At 42.4% G+C, this 24,943-nt stretch overlaps 1 protein-coding gene across 1 annotated transcript; it reads left to right on the forward strand.

The window, feature by feature from the left end:
- Positions 1 to 19,277: 19,277 nt before the first annotated feature.
- KPRP (keratinocyte proline rich protein) lies at positions 19,278 to 23,347 on the forward strand. Its single transcript, XM_063628060.1, has 3 exons — positions 19,278 to 19,312; positions 20,813 to 21,092; positions 21,132 to 23,347. Exons 2-3 carry the CDS (start codon positions 20,841 to 20,843, stop codon positions 22,617 to 22,619), a joined length of 1,740 nt encoding a protein of 579 aa, XP_063484130.1. The 5' UTR covers positions 19,278 to 19,312; positions 20,813 to 20,840; the 3' UTR covers positions 22,620 to 23,347.
- The last annotated feature ends 1,596 nt before the right edge of the window (positions 23,348 to 24,943 follow it).

Genomic DNA, 24,943 nt, shown 5'->3' on the forward strand with positions numbered 1-24,943 from the left:
AGATTCAGAAGTTAAATAATTTCCCCAAGTTCACATAGTAAGAGCAAGATTAGGTCCCTGTCAGTGTCTGAGCCTTTCACCACCTGCCCCGTGTCTTCTCTTTTCCCTCTTTCTCCTGGGCAATCTCTTCTACTCCCTGGCATCAGTTAACATCACCAGGTTGATGGCCAAGGAGCCCCTTCTCAGAGAGGCCTCAGTGACCATTTAAATTAAAATAGCCCTGTGTCACTCTCAATCACTTCACTTGGCTTTATTTTATCACTGAAAAATGGTCTTTTATTTATTTACTTTTCCTTTGTTCAGCTCTCTCCACTTTAACATAAACTTCATGAGATGAGGGACCTTGCTCTCCTCTTGCCAGCTGCTGTTTCTCCAGTACCTAGAATGGGCTTACTGTGGATTCTCAAGAGCTATTTTTTGCCTGAGTGACTTCCAAGTCAACATATGAAGTCCATGTGTGTTTCCTGAGCTCCTGATTGATATATTTAGCTCTCTGTTAGATTTCACCAAAGATTCCATTCTTTTTTTTTTTTTTTTTTTTTTTTTGAGACGGAGTCTCGCTCTGTCGCCCGCCCAGGCTGGAGTGCAGTGGCACCATCTCCGCTCACTGCAAGCTCCGCCTCCCGGGTTCACGCCATTCTCCTGCCTCAGCCTCTCCGAGTAGCTGGGACTACAGGCGCCCGCCACCACGCCCGGCTAATTTTTTTTTTTGTATTTTTAGTAGAGACAGGGTTTCACCGTGGTCTCGATCTCCTGACCTCATGATCCGCCCGCCTCGGCCTCCCAAAGTGCTGGGATTACAAGCGTGAGCCACCGCGCCCGGCCGATTCCATTCTAATCTCAAATTCAAAGCTTACAAAATGAAATTCAACACCCAGCCCCCCATTCAACAAACCTCCTGTTGATTTCCAACTTAGTAAATAGCATCATTATCTGCTCGTTTTTGAACTCAAAAACACCCTATTTTTTTTTTAATGTCTTGTAATCCATCCCTAATCTAAACAATCAAACACCAAATCCTACTGATGCTATGTCTTATATCCCTCTACTTTTCTCCATCTTCGTTGTTACTATCTGAGTCCAAGTCTTAACTGTCCTAGTCCTGGCCTAGTCCTACATTGTTCCAATCTGCTCTTCACAATGCAACCTTCATAACATTTCCAAAATGCAAGTTTAAACTCGTCAGTCCCAGACCTTTCATCCTCCATTGCTCCAGTGTCAGGATCTCTGGGTGTTCTTTGTGACTCATTGCTGCTCCCCAGGGAATATTTGGAGTTCAGTACTTTTCCACTTAATCATACTCCTCTCATTAAAAAATCAGAGAAATATTGGGAACCCCAGTGACCACAATGTGATCAACTCCTGTGCTGTGTTATATGCTCTCGCTTGGAGATTTAGAGGTCCCACTGGACATAACTGAGAATATCTGAAGGGGACAAGCACCAGATACACAGCTTATGTGTCAGCTCCTTATGAAGATGTCCCAAGAGGAGAGCCAAGAAGCCCCTATGGGAGAAACACAGGACAGCAGCCTGCAGTCCTTAACAAAGTCTTTGACCCATGGTGATAGAGCTCTTCTCCTCCCTGGGAGCAATGTTGCTTAAGGCTTCCTAATAAATAAATAAATAACCACAGGCTTCTCTTCCACAAGAAGGAGATTTTATTTGCATTGCAAGGGAGACATAAAGTGATATCAAACAGTTGCCATTATGGCTGTAATTCTAGCTGTGTCTCCTCACTGCAGGACTTCTCAGGCTCTGCCTGTGCTTTGGGCATCTTTCTGTATGGTTAGTTCTGTCTCCGTGGGTGTGCTTAGGCCAAGAAGAGGCTGAAATTTCACTAAACCAAATGACACTCAGGCCACTGCCTAAGAATATTTTTATATAAACGAATAATTATTTTTACTTACACAGGTCATTTTAGGTGTTTTATGACATCATTGAGAATGATTTTTCATTGGTGATACAAATGAATTAGAAATCTATATATTATCTCAATAAAATTCTGGTTGTGTGACCTTGAAGTAAGTTATTAACTTCTCTGTGCTTTAGTATAGACTTTTTAAAAAGAGGACTAAAATTGTTGCCTTAACCATAGGGCTGTTGTGAGGATGAAATGAGTTTAGGATAGCTGGATGGTTTTCTTTCAACATCAAATGCATGGTTGTTTTCTGCACTAATTCTGCATTCTTCAACACCAACTGAGTGTCCAACAATTCAAATCAATTCTGACACTAACTCCCAGAGCTAGCACAGACACCCCAGGTTAAGAAGCCAGTCTCACAAGAGTGCCCCCACTTCAGATGCCAGTTGCAGGTGGGGTGCCCAAATGACTACAAACTCAGAGATTCCCATGACCCCCTCCTCAGGCTCAATAATTTGCTAGACTGACTCATAGAACTCAGAAAAGTGTTTTGTCTATGATTACTGGTTTATTGTAAAACAAATGAACCTCAGTAGCAGTCAAATGGAAGGGATGCATAAGGCAATGTATGTATGGATATGAGGCACAGAGCTTCTAAGTCCTCTCTGGGAACACTTTACTTCTAGAAAATTAGTATGTTCTAGGATGGTAGCCAGAAGCTTATGGAACCTGTCCTTCAGGGGTGTTCATGGAGGTCCTATATGTAGGCATGATTGAGTAAATCACCAGCTATTGGTGAGGCTGAAAGTTCCTACTCTCTAATCATGTGTTTGGCCTTTCTGGTGACCAACCCTCAATCTTGAAGCTATCTAGGGGGTCCATCACAAGTCATCTCATTAGCATAAACTCAGGTGTGGCCTAAAGAGGCTTGTTATGAGAAACAAAAAGGGTTTCCCTGCCAAGGGTTTTAGGAGCTGTGCATCAGGAACTAGGGACAAAGTCCAAATACGTACTTTTTATAATACCATGGCCATCATTGTAACACAAAGCCGTGAGGAATACATTTATTTCATTCAGTGAAGCTCTTTTGCCATCACCATCATGGTTAAATTTACCTTCATCACTAACAAGAACGTCATCACTGTGATCACGGCCACTCCCATCAGTGACCTTGATCGTTTGAGCAAACCTCCCTTAACTGGTCCAGCCCTATTATTCACTTCCTTTGTAAACATCTGAAATTCTTTCAGTAAGTTCCACATTTTTGACACTCAATTGAATACTGCTTTGTGTCCCAATAGATTTTTGTTTTCTTAATTCTCAGGGGTGGTTTTCTCATATTCGTCCTTTCTAAGTCCTTATAAAGTTGTCTTCTAACTCTTGATTTTGTATCGCGTAAGCCCATTCATTGACAGAAAGATTAAATCATGACTTCTGCTCTACTTCTCTGAAATCAGACACTCTGAGGTCACAATTAATGTCCAAACAGCCAGATGGAGTGGGCTCACTGGAACATTTGACAATGGAGATCATCTGCTTCATAGAATTTTCTCTATCTTTCATAACAATGCACCACTTTTCCTTAATATTTGCCTTCTCTTTGGCTAATGCTGACCATTCTATGCAGTGTTCATGCCGTCTAACTATGAAAGCCTGGGCTCCCGGGACCTCTTTGGTCCTAATGCCTGTGGTGCCCTCCTCCTTGCTCCTGGCATCAGCCAGGTCCCTATGTCATGCTCCAGGCAGAGTTATGCACCCTCCACACTCCAGTGGCTCTCAGGGCTTATCTAATAGAAATTACCTGTGTATTCCTCTGTCTTCCACACTGGCCTGTGAATACTTCCAGAAAGGAATAATTATCCCTGTATATTGAATACTTAGTAGAGTGCCTCTGCCAAGGTGGAACAAATTATCTGCCAAATTAAGTCATTTTGTCTCTAGCTTCAGATGTATCAATAAGGCAAGAATATGGATTTTCACGTATCACAGTATTCTCTACCCTTGTACCCTCCCTTAAAGCAAAGTCCAATGGAATCTCCTGTGACCAAATGGCAGCATTTGTTACTTCCCCCTCTACACCCCCACAGCTTCTCATAGCACTGACCCACCATGACTGTATAATGCCTTAGGCTGTCTCCTAGTCCCTGCTTCACTGCCCCTTGGATTTTCTTCCCTAATCAGTGACCTGAGCTTCACTCCCTTTCTTGACCTGCTTGTACATCCTCATGTCCCATCTGAATGGTATCCCTGTAGGACTGTTAATGGAATATTACGGAGGCATTGACAGATAATCACATCCAAGGGTCATGCCTCATTTAACCTAGTGTGTGCCGTTCTTCAGGGCACTTCTGAAGCCCAAAGAATGTTATCCTAATGCACATCTTCTGCCCATGTGTCTATAAAGCAGCCAATCATTTGTTCTTTTATTCAGTCAGTCAACCTTTAACTCATTTATTCTTCAAGGCTACCCTCTGTGTTTATGGTTATTCCTAGAGACATGAAGATGAATAAAGTCTGGTCTAGATTCTGCCTTCAACATGCTATCCATGTGCAAGAGCAGAAAGACATACAAATGGACATGACATTGTCCTGCTGTTAAAGGTTTTTAGGAGCCCATCGCTGGGTCATGTTGCCCTCTTACAGCACATAATAGAATGTTTCACAGTGCATTGTTTACATTTATGTCCTCAAGGCAACTTGGCTCATATTTATGACAAGTTACAAAACCAAAGCCCAGGACAGATAATACATATTTACAGAATTAATGAACGAGTGAATGCATGAAGGTGGAATGGCTGGCTCACAGCAGGCCTGTGGAGCAGATACCTGGGCCATCTCTGGTTCCTGGGATTCCTCTTGGCCTCTGTCCAGGGAGATCCTGGAGCCTCAGGGCTAGGAGTGTGACAAGAGTCATCCTGCTCCCAAGTTGTGAAAGTGACTGTTCTGCATACACAGGCTGTGCCTCACTCCCAGGGAGACACCAGGCCCAGGACAGAAGGGCTCTAGTGCAGGGCTTCTCAGTCCTTACCTTGTCAATTATTACTGACAGCTCCTGCATCCTCCACTGAGCCATGTGAGTGCTTGGCAAAGACAGCTCCAGGGGTAATAGGACTGTGTGAAAAGAGAGACAGAAGAAGGCAGGCAAAGACGAAGGCATCACTGGGGGCCAGGGAGAGGGGGAAGGATGCTGAAACCTACAGGCATTGTGGTTTTTAGTAGTACTTCTTTCCAATTTATTTACTGGAAAATGAATGTTCTTGGATATGTCATCCTCCCACTAGAAATCCCTGAGTTTAGGAGTCAGAAGATGACTAAACTACCTTGTTTCCCTTGGGGACAAGAAGGTTTATGTAGGGCTGACTTTGAAGGGCATGGAGGGAGAAGGCCAGAATACCTCAGTTGAGGCAAAGTGGACTGAAGACAGGGAGAGTATTTATTAGGCTTACTTTCCTCCAAGTCAGTTTCCAAATTCCTTTGTAGAAGTTGGTTCATGAACCAGCTTTTTGTAGGGGGTAGGTTTCTATGAAATCCAGGAGAAAAAATAATAGTTCTTGATATTGTGCACTGATTTCTTTTTTTTCTTTCAGGTTGACTGAACCTTTCCCAACATGTCTTGCCATTAAAACCAGCAGCAGTGCCAGCCCCTTTTCAAGTGCCCTCCAAATGCCTCACTTCTGAGTGAGGCACCCCAGTGGCCAGCCCCATGTGTCCCTCCAGTCTTTTTCTGCTGCAGTGTCAGCTCTGGGGGCTGCTGTGGCCCTAGCTCTGGGGGCCGCTGCAGCCCCGATTGGTGACTGCTGACTGAGCCACCACAGGCCGTCTCTTCCACTGACACCAGACCTAGATTGAGTGTGAGCCCACTAAGGGCTCTGGCTCTGGCTGCTGCCACAGCTCTAGGGGCTGCTGCTGACCTGGGCCCTTTCTGCAGAGGAGCAGTGATGAGAGGACCCAACTAAACATGGACCTCCCTTTCTGAGCTTTTGCCCCCTCACATTCTTTCTTCTCTTGTGGTGCTAGAGATGCTAAGACAAACTCTTCTCAGAGGACTCAACCCTGTGTTCTGTACAAACTCCCCGAGCTCCTAACCCCATGCCCCTGCAAAACCCCTCTGTGGAACATCAGATCCTAAATCACATAAAATTTCTTCTTCCAGTACCACCTGCTCCTTGTTTTTGATCCTCACACACACACACTGCCTCCCCAGTAACCCACTCCTCCAAGCTGATTAGTGTTTTCCAGGGAAGGTGGCCCAACTCAGTCTCCAGACATCCCGGAAAACACACTGCTTTGTCCAGACAACCTCAGAGTGACCTCATCATGTAATCTGGAAATAGTACCTGCTTCCCTTCTGCCAGTCCCAGGGTTAGGGACTAGAAATGCCACATGTGTCTAGGGGAAGACACTCCTATGCTTATGTTGACATATTAATTTAGAGAAAATTGTAGTATTTATTCCGTTTTATTTTTATAGCATTCTTTGATAAATAAGAAAAACAAAACCAACAGAGTTGAGAGATGAAGACATAGATGCAGAGTGCCCACCTGGAGAGTACATATGAGAGCTGGAACCTTAGCCTGAAGCTCCAGTCTGTTTCCCTTTCAATCACACCTCGTGTCACATGATCAGCCTGTGTGATTTCACACTCCAAATAATTCTGGCTCATTGTAAGCTGTTTCAGAAATGATTATTTTTCCACTAGGTGGCATCATGATGTAACGAAAATGGCTATGATTAAGCAATAATAATAATATAATGGCAATAATGATAATTACCTTTATTGAGGGCTTGTTCATGGCTTGACTCTTCACATATCTTTTCTTTAGCCTTTACAACCACATATGAGGCAGCTATTGTTTACATTGTATGTATGATGAAATTAAAAAGGCTGAGAGAGAGCACGTGACTTGGTGTGACACACAGTTTGCTGGAGGGAAGCAACAGGGTAAGCGCAGATGTGTCTGACTTGGAGACTTTGCTGTTTCCTTGGGCCACTCAGCCTCCTAACTGCAGTTTTCGCTTCTTGAGATTCAAACAAGAGAGTATTATGCCTGAAGATCCCTAGTGCTAGTATAGGGTCAACGATTCATTTCCTGTGTTGAAACAAATAGTCTCCATCCCTGTCTCTCTGCTTCCACTCAACTTCCCAACACCATCCCTCACAGGGCACCTGGAAACTGGTCCTATCACTCCTCTACCTAAAATACTTGCTATCAGTCTAAGGACATAGACCTGGTTCTTAAAACCAGGCACCAACTGGCCCCTTCCGCCTGCTGTTACCACACTCTTTCAGTTTTGTGAAGGTGCCATGATCCCTCCTGCCCCCCACACACTCCTCTTGCACATGGAGTTCCCTTTCTAGCATGCTCTTCCCACTCTTTTGCTCCTACTTATCCTTCAGATCTCAGCCCCATAGCCGCTTATTCAGGAAAGCCCTCCCTGGCCCAGTTAGCTCTCCCCTGTTCTGTGCACCTGTCCCTAGGGAGCTTTTGCTGCTCTGTGGACCTCTCCTGTCAAATATTGATCAAGGTTATCATTTACTATTTGTGTCTGTGACCCTTGGGTTTGTCCTGCTGACCAAAAGCTCACTCAGCACTGGAATTGTGTTTAATAGTTTGCATATCTTACCACTGTCTCCACAGGGCATAGCATGGTGCTTCTTACTTAGTAAATGCTTAATAAATATTTGTTGAGTGAATACTTGCATGAATGAATGAATGATTGAATCAGTATCCTCACCATTATCACCATCATCCTTTCATCATTATTAGTATTGAAATATCTTTCTTAACTCTTCGTGTCCCATGGACACATATATACTAAAAAATTTTATAGTCTACATAAAATTCAAATTTATCTGAATCTTGTATTTTTATTTGCTAAATCTGGAAATCCTGCCCCACACATTGGCCTTTTTGTGCTGTGGGCTACCCAACTTCATAACTGGAGATTCACAGCCCATCTTCTCACTCACTGCTTGACATGCTTGGCTGTTTTTCCAGAGTGGATGGCAAAGTCTTTGGAAGGTAGTGCCTTGTCTGTGTATCTTTGTGCTTTCCTGATTAGACTGTAAGATCCCTGGGGAAGATGCAGTGAATACGTGCTCAGGGAGTGCTTGTGGAGTAAATGATGGTGACTATTCTTAATCCAATGTGAGGAACCTGGTAGGTGATCTGTAGATATGTGTTGAGTGAACTAGACTGAATAAGCTCCACTTCATTAACTAAGATCTTTTCTATTCCAGGCAGAGTGTGTGAGATAATGACTATTAATAGGGAAGACCTTTAAAATGTAGTAATCACCAAAGGAAATACACAGTTTTCCTGGATTATGGGTTGACCTCTTGTGAACATGTCAATGTAGGTGATTAGTATCCCCAGCACGACTGGGAAAGATTCCTAACTGAGGTTCAAACAGAGGCTTATCCCATCTTTTAGAGGGAATTATGTATGGCAGAGAGGTTGGATCTCAAGGAGTTTGTGATTCTGTGGTTCATAAATGTAATTTAGGTTTCACCAAGATTTATAGATATATTCCCACAGACGTGTGTATATATGTGTGTGTGTAGATATATATGTACTTATGCATACAACATATATGTATATGCACATATGTATACACACATATATAATCTTTATTGAGATAATTCACATATCAGTTTAAAGTATACAACTCAGTGTTTTTAGTGTATTCTCAGAGCTGTGTTATCATCACTACAGTCTAATTTTAGAATATTTTCCTCACCCCAAGAAATCCTGTAGCCAAAGTAGTCACACCCCACTCCCCCAAGTCCTGTTTTCCATCTCTACATATTTACCTATTCTGGATATTTTATATAAATGGGATCATACAGTATGTGATCTTTTGTGACTGACTTCTTTCACTGAGCATAACATTCTCAAGGTTCAGCCACGTTGGAGTGTGTAACAGAATTTTATTCTTCTTTATGGTGAATTAATGTTCCCTCATATAGGTTAACCATGTTGTGTTTATCCATTCATCAGTTGATGGATGCATAGGTTGTTTTCACATTTTGGCTACTGTGCATAGTGCTGCTTTGAAACATTCATGTATAAGTTTTTAAGTGGATATATGTTTTCATTTTGCTTGCATGGAATTTGCATTTTTGCTAGGAGTGGGATTAATGAATCATATACTACTCTATGTTTTACTATGTGAGGAATTGACAAATTGTTTTCCACAGTGACTGCACCATGTCCATCCCCACAGCAGTGTATTAGTGGTTCCAATTTCTCCACATCCTCCCCAACACCTGTTCTTGTCTATTTTTCTGACTATAATAATGCTAGTGGGTATGAAGTGGTATGTCATTGTGGTTTTAATTTGTATTTCCTTAATGACCGATGATGTTGAGCAACTTTGTCTGTGCTTGTTGGCTGTTTGTATATCCTTTTTGGAGAACTGTCTATTATTCACATCCATTGCCCATTTTTAAATTGTATTATGTTCTTATTATTGAATCTCAAGAGTTTTTACATATTCTAGATAAAAGGCACTTTATAGATATATGAATTGCAAATATTTTTTCTTATTATGTGGGTCATCTTTTCATTTTTTAATGGTATCATTTGCAACTTGAAAGTTTTTAATTTTATTAAATTCAATTTTTCTATTTTTTTATTTGTCACTTGTGTTTTTGGTATTGTAGTTTAAAAACTATTGCTTAACCCGATGTCATGAAGATTTACTCCTGTGTTTTCTTCTAAGAGTTTTATAGTTTTAGCTTTTACATTTAGGTATATAATCTATTTTGAGTAACTTTCTGTGTGTGATGTGAGGAATCATATATTTTTATCTTAATTTCATCTATATATTCTTACAGGCAACTGTATATAATCTTATTGCACAAATCTCTCTTCTCATCTTTCTATATGCATGTCTAATGACGATAGTCTATTTTCACAGCTTTATGTCTATTTTTTTCATGGTTCTTCCTCAATCTATAACTCTCTCTGTCTCTTTCTCTCCCTCTCTCTGTCTCTCTTTCTAACTCAATTTTTGTCTCTCTAATTTGAACCTAATATTAGGACCAGAAGTAATTTTAGAATTTATTTAGACCAACTGAGTCCCAGATAATTCAAGTGATTTTGCTGGAGGCCAGATAACTTCTAATGTATTCTTTATTGTAATAAAATATATTTATCATCAATTAATAAATTTTATAGTAATAAATTAACTTTAGGCAAAAATATATTTAATAAAGCGTTAAATCCTAAACTGAAAGCCAGTTTTTCTTTGAAACTCACAGCAAATAATTCAAACATAAAAAGTTAATCCATATCATTACATTCTATTTAATAACTGAAATGTCTTTTTTTTTTTTTTTGAGATGGAGTTTCGCTCTCATTGCCCAGGCTGGAGTGCAATGGTACAATCTCGGCCCATTGCAACCTCTCCTCCTGGGTTCAAGAGATTCTCCTGCCTCAGCCTCCTGAGTAGCTGGGATTACAGGCATGTACCACCATGCCCAGCTAATTTTGTATTTTTGGTAGAGACAGGGCTTCTCCATGTTGGTCAGGCTGGTCCTAAACTCCTGATCTCAGGTGGTACGCCCGCCTCAGCCTCCCAAAGTGCTGGGATTACAGGCATGAAAGTCATCTTTTTTCTAGCAACTTATGCTGAAGTCATTCCTATTATCTATCAAATAACCAATTATTGTCATTGTCCTCTGGGGCTTATCACTGATTTTATTATGTCATTCAGCAAACATTTAATGCGCACTTTTAGGAAGCCGGCTTTCTTCTGGGCACAGTCTTTTGCCATCAAGAGGTTCATTATCTAGTGTAGAAAACAGACACATCAGCATAGAAATGCAATACCAGTAGGTCCCACAATATTGGCAGGAGTTTGGCATACAATGGGAATGGGGTGAGTGAGGAGACAGTGTTCTTAACAAAGGAAAGAATTTTGAGAAATGGAAGTGAATGAAGCACCAACCTACACTGGGAGCAATTTTGAGGAGTTAGATGTAGGTTAAGGCTTCTAAGTAACCAAAGACTTCTTGGCATTTGGTGTATCCTTGCCAATAATTGAGCCCCCTTTGTTGTTTTCTAGATCATTGGATATTGATAACCCAGCAATACTGCTAACATTCTTTGAGACTCAACATGTGATTAAGCAAGGCTCTCCATTCACCAAATGTGATGATGGTCTGAGAGTTTCCTATGATTTCAACAAGTGGTTGATTTAGCTTCACATTAGGCTTAAAATATTATTGTTTAAGTAAAATGAGCATTGCAAGATAGTGAGCTGTATAGAAACTTAAATTATCTGTATAAGCAGGAATACAACTTGCCTACCCTCATTTTTATCCTGCCAATGAAACGTACATATATTTCCTTTAACTGAACTGAGACAACATCAAATTTGCAAAATGTGAAGAAGGGTTGAAGTAGATACGTAGTTCTACTTCCCTTGCTTCTCTGCATTCTCTGGTTATACACTCTGAGCTCCAGCCTCTCCTTCTCTCTCCCTATGCATCTATTTGGTGTTCTCTATCACTATCCTTATTGCGCTTTCTCTTCAATCTTTTAAATGCCCCTGTTAAAGGTGCTGCAGACGGCATTGGGAAACTCTCCTCTCTGCTTAGTATTAATTTTATTCTTCTTTATTTTATTTATTTGTTTTTTGTTTTATTTTACTTTTTTTTGTTGGTTTTGAGACAGAGTCTAATTTTGTCACCCAGGCTGAAATGCCATGGTGTGATCACAGCTCACTGAAGCCTTGAGCTCCTAGGCTCAAGCGATTCTCCCACCTCAGCCTCTCAAGTAGCCAGGACTACAGGCGTGCATCACTGCACTTGGCTAACGTTTTTATTTTTTGTAGAGAAGGGGGTCTCCCAATATTGCCCAGGCTGGTCTTGAAGTCCTACGCTCAAGCAATCCCCCCACCTTGGCCTCCCAAAATGCTGGGATTACAGGCACAAGTAACCATGGCTGGTCAACTTTGTTCTTCCTGATACAGCTCTTGGGTGTTCTTGTCTCTTAATCTACTTAACAGTCAAATGATGAAAACCTGTGATACTGTTTTTCACCTTTACCCTACTTGACACATAGGTACTATGCAGTTTAGATATGTGTCTGATCTACCAGAGCTGGGCTTAAGGAGGAAAGCTCAATAGCACTCAGGTAAAACCCTGATTTCTTGAATGCTTGAAGGTAGAAGTCACAAGGCACTAAGCATTCATACTGAAATATTGGAAGATACCTCAGATGACAAATACCACCTTCATGTCGGGGATGAGTCCCAGGACATATATGTCTATTACAGTGATGGGAGGGAGACTAAAATGGAAAGATTGTGAAATTATACAAGGGAAAAGATTCTTCTTGAATCTGTTTAAAACACTTATCTTTGGAGCAGAGGGCAAGTATGGATGTCCTAGCTCTCAGGATCAAGATATCATTAAATCCCTTCAAATGAAAATCCAGGGTCTCAAAGGTTCATAACTCCCGAAAATAATCTCATAGTTAATAAAACATTGAGTGCATCTCTGTATCTGTAACTCAAGATAACTTCACCTCACTGTATGTCTACTTTCAGAGGCCTCTCTCACCAGATCATTTGGCTATAAATCCTGGTTCTGCTGTTTCCAAGCTTGTTATCTACAACAAATTACTTCATCTTTGAGCCTTTGTTCTCTCATTTTTTATAAATAACGATAATGATAAGTACCCTGCAGGGTTGTTTGAAAAATTAAGAGTTAACATAATTCAGCTCCCTAGTTAAATGACAGTAATAGAGCAAGTCCTCAGTGAATTATCTCCAGATTTATATGTGCTTTCCAAATTGCCTCCATCTTTTTGTTGATTAACGTATCCTGCTATTCCTGTGCCTCACGATCTCTTTCACGTGATCTGCCCATTCCTAATTTGCTCCACTTACACGTCTGTATTTATTTAAATTTGTAACTTCGTCTTCATCTTTTGCCCTGTATGCCATTGTTTCTAAGTGTATGTTAATAATTTTATGGATATCTTTATATTCAGCTCTCTTCTGATAGTTCATACCAATTTTATAAATCACTACATACTTATCATTTATTCCTAGATTTGTATTATTATATTTCTAGCCACATGTATTTTAACCTATATTAATTATTTCTAAATACCTCCATTTATCTAAATAGCCTCAATATCTTTCCCTAAAATTAATGACTTCTCTCTGGAGATAGTCTCTGCCTATGTACTCTATGTATGTACTCTACTAAAGTACATCCTTTTATCTACAGTTTTGTGTATAATATATATTGTATATAGCAATATACAATATATCATCCATATATATCATCATTGATCCTTTTGCTACCATTGTGGTTTTTAATATGACCTTTATATATTATCATATATTTGTTTTTTGTATTTCAATAGATAATAAAATGAATCAATCCATAAAATGCAACATAAGATATACATATGCTAGGCTTATATGCATATAAGCATGTATAAGTGTATGTGTATATTTGTAAAAATGAAAATGAAATGTTTAATCAACAAGGTAAAATGAGCACTAAGCATTAGCACAACACCTCTTTTGGGATACAAATATTTACATACCAAAACTTATTTTCACTGAGGAATGTACAGGTGGTGTAGAAGACAGGAATGTAAATAATCACAAAACACATGATCACTTCAATGAGGGGTGTGTCTGAATTGCTGCTGGAGCTCAGAGTTGAGTCATGGCTTAGGGCACAGGGAACACTGCAAAGGAAGTGATATTGTAGTTGTCTCGGATGATGAACAATATTTCCACATGTGGGTAGGAGATGAAAGGGCATTTCAGGCAGAAGAAACAGCATTTGGAAAGATCTGACATAGTGAAATATCAAGGCATGCATAGAGAATGAAAGCCACTATGCATGCCACCTTTGATGCTTTCTGGAGTGGTAGGTGGGTCGGGGGGTAGTGATGATGAGAGGACATAAAGCTGGAAGGGGAGACCTGAGGCAGCTTATGAAAGGATTTGTATGTCTTGCTTAGAAGTTTGAACATTTTCCACTAGACAATGGGAAGCAAAGGGAATAACATAATCAGCTTTGTTTTTAATTTTATTTAATTTTTAGGATGATCACTCTTGTGGCTATTTGTAAGTTAAAATAAGAAGAAAAAAATGACTCAGAAAAAAACAGTTAAGAGATCATTGCACCATGTAGGAAGTCAGGAAGACCTGAGATGCAGCAGGGTCAGAGGGGGGAACAGTAGGGGTGTATTTGAAAGCAAGTACAAAGCAGAATGAATAGTGTGGTGACTGTATGTTAAGTTAAGGTGGAACCAGCATCCAGGGTGAATGAAAAATGGTGCGAATGGATCATTGTCAGAAACTGGACCTTGGAAAAAGAAAATGTATAGGAGGAGATGAAAACTTATTTTTGTCCACATTGAGTTGGTTGAGCCAAAATCGAAACACCTATAAATATATAAATAATCACAGAGATTAAAAGCCCACACTGATGCCTAGCTAAAGAAATGATTTAGTTTGAATAAATCACCAAATTAGAATGCCCTTTGAAAGAGTTCTAAACTTCACTGGAGAAAAAGAGAATATGCCATATTTAACCCTGGCTTTAGACAATCTCATTACTTGTTCCAGTTATTTAAGCAATGACAACTTTTTAATTCTAGAGCCTTACACACAAAAGAAGGAAGAATTTCAGGAGTCAAATCATTTGCTTCTAGCTTAACAATCAGTCTCTAAAATATTGTTGAAAACTCTAAGAGCTAACCTCATTGTCATCTCTAAGACTTAACTTTCAGGCTCTTTCTACTCCCACCCCTATCCTTCATTTCTCTTCATAAGATGCAAGAAACAAAAAGTAAGAAGGGTTGCGGTATTCTGATCTCTAGATGAGACAATGCCAAGTCATTCTCTGGTGATTAAGGATACATGAACCAAGCCTAATTTTATACCCTTCCTTCCACTCATCTATCTATCTATCTATCTATCTATCTATCTATCTATCTATCTATCATCTATCTATCTATCTATCTATATCTATCATCTATCTATCCATCAACAGGCTTATATGTCAGGATACAGAGATACAAAGATGAATAAGACAGAGATTATCCCTTCAAAAAGTGCACATTCTATCAAGAGATGAGTGAGAGAGACATAGCCATTAGGATTCAATAACTTGTATTCTCTTGAGGCCAGCTGATCTACGCTCTCAATTTTCATTGTTCACTGCTTTCCTGACCACCCTCTTAGTGAACATAGTCCCAGGGCTATTCAAGTTCATAGCACCTTGGCCAAAGTGTGTGATCAGAAAAATCACTGTGGAAGTGGAAAGAGTCTTGATCTGGGCCTTGGGCTACCTGAAATCTAGTCCCTTCACGGCAGCCATTAGCTTCAGGTCCCTAGATAGGTTCCTCTGTCTGAGATTTATAGTCTTCATCTGTAGAATGACAAGGTGGGATGAGATAATTCCTAGGGGGTCTTGTTGCCATGACATTCTGAATATCTATGATCCTACTCAAGTTTTAAATGGTATCTGGAGACCCCTCTGGAATGAGTGATGGGATCCAGAACTAGGAATCCAAAATAATGTTGAGTTGGGCAGACATCCCCCTGGGACAGATTCCATGCACATAGTTGGCATATGTACTGTGAGTTACAAAGCACCTTCATACCCATTATCTGATTGTTTCTTTGTGAGAACCTGGTAAAGTCAGTATTATCACTTTTATCCTCATATGAGGAAAATAAAGTCCAGACAGCTAAGTGGCTAATTAAGTTTTTTTTAACTGTGAGGTGTCAGATTTATTTATTATATTTTTTAAATTTTTTATTTCCATAGGTTTTTGGGAAATAGGAAGTATTTGATTACATGGGTAAGTTCTTTAGTGATGATTTGTGAGATTTTGGTGCACTCATCACCCAAGCAGTATACATTGAACCCAAATTGTAGTCTTTTATCCCTCACCCTCTTCCCATCCTTTCCCCCGAGTCCCCAAAGTCCATTGTATCATTCTTATGCCTTTGCATCATCATACCTTAGCTTCCACTTATGGGTGAGAACATATGATGTTCGGTTTTACATTCCTGAGTTACTTCACCTAGAATAATAGTCTCCAATTCCCTCCAGGTTGCTGCTAATGCCATTAGTTCATTCCTTTTTATGGCTGAGTAGTATTCCATCATATACATGTACTACAGTGTCTTTATCCACTTGTTGATGGATGGGCATTTGGGTTGGTTGAATTGAGCTGCTATAAACAGGCATGAGCAAGTATCTTGTTCGTATAATGACTTCTTTTTCCTCTGGGTAGATACCCAACAATGGGATTACTGGATCAAATGGTAGTTCTACTTTTAATTCTTTAAGGAATCTCCACACTGTTTCCCACAGTGGCCGTACTAGTTTACATTCCGACTAGGAGTGTAGAAGTGTTCCCTTTTAACCGCATCCATGCCAACATCTATTATTATTATTTTTTTTTTATGGCCATTCTTGCAGGAGTAAGGTGGTATCAAATCGTGGTTTTGTGGTCATTTCCCTGGTCATTAGTGATGTTGAGCATTTTTTCATGTTTGCTGGCCATTTGTATGTCTTCTTTTGAGAACTGTCTATTCATGTCCTCAGCCAAGTTTTTGATGGGATTGTTTGTTTTTTTCTTGCTAATTTCTTTGAGTTCCTTATAGATTCTGGATATTAGTCCTTTGTCGGATATATAAATTGTGAAGATTTTCTCCCACTCTGTGGGTTGTCTGTTTACTCTGCTGAAGTGGCTAATTAAGTTTTAAGTATTTTAGACTAGTTTTCTCATTTAATTAGCACAATAACTCTATGGCCATAAGCCACATGCACAGCTGGGTCATGGGTGCCTGCTCCCTCTCCATCCTGAGCTGAGCAAGTGGATGGCTGCACAGCAGGTGCGCAGCCAGTGCTGCAGAGCAGTGTTTGAAGGCAGCACCAGGCAGGTAGTGCTGTGGAGTAGCCCTTAAAGGCAGCACAGGGCAGGGCAGAAGTAATAAATGAGCATTCTGTGAGCCACACAGAGTCAAGATGGACAGCTCTTTATGTTTTGCCTTCATAATATCGTCATGAATCATTAGCATTTAAAAATAGGGAGATTTTATTTAAGATTCCAGAAATTCAGCTTTCCTTCTAAAATCAAAAAATCTAGCATAGTTGAACATACCTTCCATCATCCTTACTAGCAGCTGCCCACCTTAGATAGGGCATTGCTATAGTTTGGGTGTTTATCCCTTCCAGACTTCATGTTGATATTTGATTCCCAGTGTGAAGATTTTGTCCCACTCTGGAGGAGGAAATATTTTCTAATTCCTTCTCTTCTCCTGCTGTTATCTCCCCTCTTCTTCCTCCTCCTCCTCCTTTCCATTTTAGAAGAAGATAATGAATCTGAGGCTCATGGAAACTAAGTAGCTTTCATACCATTAGTAAGTTACTAGAGCTCAGATTCAACCCAAAATATGTCTAAATCTAAAGTCTCCGCTCACAAGCTTGGTCAGAATATTTTAAGATTCTGTTGAAAGGGTTTGAAGGGTGATATAAACAAGTGAAATAATCCAGGTAGAAGGATTATTTCACTTTTAATTTTACCAAAGGAAAATAAAAGCACAAGTAAAATAACATAAGGGAACTTACACTGAATTACATCGTAGATATAGAAAATAATAATGGAGAATTATAGAACGGCAAAATATTTACCTGTCTTAGTCTAAATGTGTCACTATAAAGGAGTACGTGAAGCCGGATAATTTAGAAAAAAAAAAAAGAGGCTTATTGGGCTCACATTTCTGTAGGCTGAACAAGAAGCATGGCATCAGCATCTGCTTCTAATGAGGGACTCAGGCTACCTCCACTCATGGTAGAAAGTGAAGGGGAGCAGGCTGTGCAGACATCACATGAAGAGAGAGGAAGCAGGAGAGGAGCGAGGGAGGTGCCAGGCTCTTTTTAACAACCAGCTCTTGCAGGAACAAATAGAGCGAGACCTTAACCCCCACCCCTACCAGAGAGGGCATTAATCTATTCATGAGGGATCCTCCCCCATAACCCAAACATCTCCTATTAGGCTCCATCTCCAACACTGGGGGTCAAATTTCAGCATGAGGTTTGGAAGGCATAAACACCCAAACTATAGCAATGCCCTATCTAAGGTGGGCAGCTGCTAATCAGGATGATGGAAGGTATGTTCAACTATGCTAGATCTTTTTATTTTAGAAGAAAATCTGAATTTCTGGAATATTAAATAAAATCTCCCTATTTTTAAATACTAACGATTAATGACAGTATAATGAGGGAAAACATAAAGAGCTGTCCATCTTGACTCTGTGTGGCTCACAGAGTGCCAGATTATTATTTCTGCCCTGCATTGTGCTGCCTTTAAGGGCTACTCCACAGCACTACCTGCCTGGTGCTACCTTCAAATACTGCTCTGCAGCACTCACTGTGCACCTGCTGTGCAGCCATCCACTTGCTCAGCTCAGGATGGAGAGGCAGCAGGCACCCATGACTCAGCAGTGTCTGTGGCTTATGGCCAGCATTTACCCTGAGTGGATTTGGGATATTTTAAACATCATTTAATATCATGGATATTTTTTATTATACTTTAAGTTTTAGGGTACATGTGCACAATGGGCAGGTTGGTTACATATGTATACATGTGCCATGTTGGTGTGCTGCACCCACTAACTCGTCATTTAGCATTAGGTATATCTGCTAATGCTATCCCTCCCCTATCCCCTCACCCCACAACCATCCCCAGTGTGTGACGTTCCCCTTCCTGTGTCCATTTGTTCTCATTGTTCAATTCCCACCTATGAGTGAGAACATGCAGTGTTTGGTTTTTTGCCTTAATCCTCACAACAATCAGGAAAGAAGATTTAATTATCTCTATTTTGCAGAAGACTAATTTGATACTCAGGTTGGCTATAAAGTTTGCATAGCTGTAAGTACATGGCCTGGGATGTTAGACTCACCTCTGGCCCCATGGGCTCATCCTTCTATAGAGTTGCCTCTATCTTTGAAGTAATTTAAATTACTTCAAGTTAGAAAACATTTCGTCTTTTATATCACTCTGGTAAGAATCTGAAGCAAAGTGGAAGTTGGCAGATACAATCATCTTTTAGGAGAGAAGATATCTTTGCCACTCCTCACCTCCTGACCATCAGGTCTTCTAGGAATGGAGAAGAAACTGTTAGGGCAATGAAGGAGGAAGAAAATAAGAATCTGCTCTTCATAGTCCTGAGGCTTCAACACTAAGACAAGACACTCCCACACTGTGTAGGTGACGGCAAGGGCAGGCACACAGGGAGGGAACCGACTTCTGGAATGCCAGCCCGGGTGATGCGCCAGGAAGATGCCAACCAGCTGTCGCATGGCCCAAGCCAGACCCAGAATCCTTTATATAAAGACAGCCCTCTTCCCAGATGCCTCAGCCTGAAGGACTGCTTGCCTGTGAGGAGGGTGAGTCTAGGAACTGGATCCTGGGATTGGGGTGGGTGGGATGTTCAGGGAGAGCCCACGTTCACAGTGGCGAGGCACAAAGAAGGGAGAAGCTAGGAACCAGGGAGGGTGAGGGGTGCATTAACCTGAGGAGAAAAGACTGGTAAGCTTTTAGGAGACAGAAGCATAGCTATAGAGTTTATGAGATGAGCTAGGGCTGTGAAGCCAATGTATTTGCCTTTGATAACCCTGATCTTATCCTCAGGTACCATTTTCCCTCATGATCTTTCTGGAAAAGCCATGTTAGCAATTTACACCTTATGAGCAAAGTTGTGTGTGGAAGAGTTACCTTCCCCAGGGAAATAGATATGTAGGTATTCTCTATAAATTGAAAATAGAAGGTTTGAACCCTCATCAGGAGCATTTGGGGAGCTTATTGAAAGGCGGTTTGTTGGATGAGCCTGTTGTCAAATGATCTTGTTTTGCTGGTCAGTGGGCTGCCTGCACAAAAACACGGGGATCTGGCACAAGCAGACAAGTGAGGCTGCCCTGTACTCTCCCTGGCTAAGCATGGTGTCAGGGTGTATGCCTGCAGCCCTCACGTTATGTTTGCAATGCCCCAGCTGCGTAGATCTTTAAGTATGGCAGAATGTCCGTTTTCTGATTAAAAACCTCGGACTTTCTGGCTTACTCCATCTTAGGTAACTCCACCTTGCCTCTAAGAAGAACTGGGGAAAAACATTTCTGAGGCCTGCAGACTGTCACACTTCAGGTGATTAGCAACAGCAACCTGACTGGGCAAGTTGCCATGGTGGTCAGAGTCTTTCCAAAGCTGGTGTGTTTTGCATGGGCAAGCTTTGCACGTGTCATGTTTAAATGAATTTATTTCAAAACATTGTGTCATGTTTAAATGAATTTATTTCAAAACATTGTGTCATGTTTAAATGAATTTATCTAAAAGCATTGAATATAGAGAAACAAACATTTAATGTTGGGTTTGAGCTGCCCGCTTTCCAGTGAATGCTTTGACATTATGTGAATGCAGATGGTGCTGAGTGCTTATTCTCATATGTATGTTCTTACATGTTTGCACATTTATGTGTACTGCCAGTGCACATGTGTGAGTAAATCCAAGCTCCTGTGGGAATGGAGTTTCCACTTTGGGCTATAGCCTTGGGAGCAAGTTGTTATCTCTACTTCCTGTAGGGCTGCTCAGACCACATTGGATGTGAGAAAGTGTGGAGACGAAAGGAGAATCCTTTTGTCATCAGTGCCCTCTTTTCTGGGCATTGGTAGGTCCACCCTCAGGGAGATCCTGGACATCTGCAACCCTGGATGTGCCCTTTGACAGACCCAGGGCAGGTCTAACAGATTAATCCTGGGTCCAACTAAGTCAGGACACTTGGGTGAAAGTTGAGGGTGGAGGAGGAAAAGCTAGGGAAGATGCAGGGTGTCTTCCTCTAGGTCCCGGTACCCCCTCTCCAACTCTCACCCTCCTGACCCTGGTCTCTCTGCCCTCAGGTCACTCTTGACTGGCTGCATCAGGACCATGTGTGACCAGCAGCAGATCCAGTGCTGCCTGCCGCTCCAACAGTGCTGCGTCAAGGGTCCCTCCTTCTGCTCCTCTCACTCCCCCTTTGCCCAGAGCCAAGTGGTGGTTCAAGCCCCTTGTGAGATGCAAATTGTGGAGTGCCCTGCATCATGCCCAGTTCAAGTTTGCCAGGTGACAGACCAGGCTCCATGCCAGTCTCAGACCACACAAGTGAAGTGCCAGTCTGAGACCAAGCAGGTGAAGGGCCAGGCTCCATGTCAGTCTAAGACTACCCTGGTGAAGGGCCAGGCTCCATGTCAGTCTAAGACCACCCTGGTGAAGGGCCAGGCTGCATCCCAATCTCAAACTTCCTCTGTTCAAAGCCAGGCTCCATGCCAATCTGAGGTGTCCTACGTGCAGTGCGAAGCCTCACAACCTGTTCAGACTTGCTTCGTAGAATGTGCTCCAGTTTGTTATACAGAAACTTGTTATGTAGAATGCCCAGTCCAGAACTATGTACCCTGTCCAGCTCCTCAGCCTGTCCAGATATATGGAGGGCGTCCTGCAGTGTTCCAGACTCAGGGAAGATTCTCCACCCAGTGCCAGTATCAAGGCTCCTACAGCAATCGTGGCCCCCAGTTTCAGTCAAGGGCTACTTACAACAACTACACCCCCCAGTTCCAGTCGAGGCCTTCCTACAGCAGCTGTCTCCCTCAGTATCGGTCCCGGGCTTCATTTAGCCCCTGTGTACCCCAGTGCCAGACCCAGGGCTCCTATGGGAGCTTCACTGAACAGCACCGCTCTCGGAGCACCAGCAGATGCCTTCCTCCTCCTCGGCGGCTGCAGCTTTTCCCCCGCAGCTGTTCCCCACCAAGACGTTTTGAGCCCTGCTCCAGCAGCTACCTGCCACTAAGACCCTCTGAAGGTATCCCTAACTATTGCACCCCACCCCGCCGCTCCGAACCCATATATAACAGTCGCTGTCCTCGCCGCCCCATTTCAAGCTGCTCTCAGAGACGTGGCCCCAAGTGCCGAATCGAGATTTCCTCCCCGTGCTGCCCCAGGCAGGTTCCCCCACAGAGGTGTCCTGTTGAGATTCCTCCCATCAGACGCCGCTCCCAGAGCTGTGGCCCGCAGCCCTCCTGGGGTGCCTCCTGCCCTGAGCTGAGGCCACACGTAGAGCCACGTCCGCTCCCAAGCTTCTGTCCACCACGGCGTCTTGACCAGTGTCCAGAGTCACCACTGCAGCGATGTCCACCTCCTGCTCCACGTCCACGTCTGCGCCCAGAACCATGCATAAGTCTAGAACCACGCCCGCGTCCTCTACCACGACAACTTTCAGAACCTTGTTTGTATCCAGAACCACTTCCAGCACCACGTCCAACACCGCGGCCAGTTCCCCTTCCTCGCCCAGCGCAGTGTGAGATTCCAGAGCCACGTCCACGCCTGAAGCCCTGTGAGCACCCAGAGCCTCGTCCACGACCAGAGTCAATTCCCCTGCCAGCGCCCTGCCCAAGCCCGAAGCCCTGCAGGGAGCCTTGGCGCAGCCCCAGCCCATGCTGGGGCCCAAATCCAGTTCCATATCCAGGAGACCTAGGCTGTCATGAGTCTAGTCCACACCGCCTAGACACCGAAGCTCCCTACTGTGGCCCATCCAGTTATAACCAGGGGCAAGAGAGTGGTACTGGCTGTGGGCCTGGTGATGTGTTTCCAGAGCGGAGGGGTCAGGATGGCCATGGAGACCAAGGCAATGCCTTTGCTGGAGTGAAAGGGGAAGCAAAGAGTGCTTATTTTTAAAGGAAATGTGACTGAGACAACCCTCTCTCCTGCTCTGAAAATGTTGTTCCTCCTATTCCACAATTTCCAGTGCGCTTTTGTTTGAATCTCTCCAAAGATATTCAGAGACTCTCTATTACGAAGGTGGTGTCCAAACTCCTTTGCCTATCATCCAAAGATCCACACCTGGGTCTCAGATGCCTCTCCAGCCTCACATGTCACTCCTTGCCTGTACACATCCTCAGCTCTAGCCAGACCAGTCTGGCCACTGGGCACAGCCTGGGTGTTCCCCAAGCCATACTTTAGATGTCCCTGCCTCCAAGCCTCTGCTCACTCTTCCCCACTCTGCCTAGACCACTTCTCTCCTCCTCCCCAGCTTCTGAAGTCCAACCCATTTTTCAGTGCCTCTCCCTTGGAGCCTTCTTTGCTTGTTCTCACTCACAAGAACCTGTGCCGACTTCCTAGAACTCGCTGCATCCTCCGCACTACTTAGTAACTGCCTGGTGACATCTCTTGAATTGTTATTTCACTTTGCAGGCATGTCTTCCTTATCTGCCCAACTAGGTTGTAAACTCCCAACTGAGTGGAGTCAGAGAATCTCTAAATCTCAGTGTCTATCCTGGGGCTGGCTGTTGCTTAGCAAGGCTTGTGGGTTGGCAGCTTGAACCATGTTCTGTCCTGATGCTCAACTGCAGGAACTGAGGTGAGAGGAGGCCACGTGACAATAAAGATCATGATGTACTCACTGCCTAAGTCCTGAGTCATTCCTGCTTTTATTCCTTGATTTGCTGAGATGAGGTTTTTATTGTTGCTATTTTAAATTGTGATAGTAAAATACACATAACATAAAATTTACCATCTTCACCATAGTTAAGCATTCAGTTCAATGGCATTAAGTACATTCACATTGTTGTGCTACCAGCACCACCATCTGTCCACAGAACTCATCTTGCTGAATTAAATCTTCATCCATTAAATAATATCTCCTCATTCCTTGCTCCTTCTAGCCCCTAGCAACCACCATTTCTGTCTCTATCAATTTGACCATTCTAGGCAGCTCATATAAGTATAAAAAGGCATTATTTGTCCTTTTATGACTGGCTTACTCCACTTAGCATAATGTTCTCAAGGTTTATCCAAGTTGTAGCATGTGCCATAATTTCCTTCCTCTTCAAGGCTGACTAATATTCCATTGCATGTACATACTACATTTTGTTTATTTGTTCATCAGTGGATGGATGGGCAGTTAGGTTGCTTTCACCTTTTTTCTTGTAGTAAATAGTGTTGCAATGAACATGGGTATACAAATACTTCTGTGAATCCCTAATTTCAATTCTTATGGATAGATATCTGGAATTGGGATCACTGGATCGTAGGTAATTTTATTTTTAATTTTTTGAGGAACTGCCATACTATCTTTCACAGTGACTACATCATTTTACATTCCCACCAACAGGGTACAAGTCCTAATTTCTCCACATTCTTGTCAACATGTGTTATTTTCTGTTCATTGTCTTGTTTTGGTAATAGCCATCCTGATGGATATGACATAGTATGAATTTTCATTTTAATTTATTACCTTTCTTCTTTAGTTTATTGTACCCATGGTGTGAGCTTTTTAAGCCTAGACCAAGTGGGTTGTCTTGTGAGTTTTCAATCTTCCCTCAGTGTCCTTGGCCCCAGATGGAAAGGATGAAGAAAAAGACAAGGGGATGAGGGAACAGGGAGAATAACTCTGCCCCCTGGTTTAGAAGTAAAGGACTTCAGGCCTGGATTTGGTTAACTGGGTTTTGCCCAGCTCTAAGGCCACAGTCACAGCCCTGTTGCCTCTGGAACCAGAGGAAGGGAAGAATGAAGCACCTGGAGGCTCTCTGGGGATACTCCTCTTCTTTCAGAACTAGGTCGGGCATGGTGGCTCACACCTGTAATCCCAGCACTTTGGGAGGCCGAGGAGGGCTGATCACCTGAGGTCAATAGTTCGAGTCCAGCCTGACCAACATGGCGAAATCCCGTCTCTCTACTAAAAACACAAAAATTATTCGGGCGTGGTGATGTGCACCTGTAATCCCAGCTACTCGGGAGGTTGAGGCAAGAGAATTGCTTGAACCCAGGAAGCAGAGGTTGCAGTGAGCCGAGATCATGCCACTGCTCTCCAGCCTGGGCAACAAGCAAGACTCCAACTCAAAAAAAAAAAAAAAAGAACTAAATTATTTACTTTTCTTTCTGTTTTCTTTTATGGATGCATTTGAGCCTGACTCTGCATTCCTCAGTTGCTCCCAGATTCCATTAGGCATGGGTGGTCTTGGCAGCATGAAGGTAAAGACTGGAGGGGAAGAAGAGATAGC

The sequence above is a fragment of the Symphalangus syndactylus genome, chromosome 12, assembly GCF_028878055.3.
Source record: "Symphalangus syndactylus isolate Jambi chromosome 12, NHGRI_mSymSyn1-v2.1_pri, whole genome shotgun sequence".
Lineage (NCBI taxonomy): Eukaryota > Metazoa > Chordata > Mammalia > Primates > Hylobatidae > Symphalangus > Symphalangus syndactylus.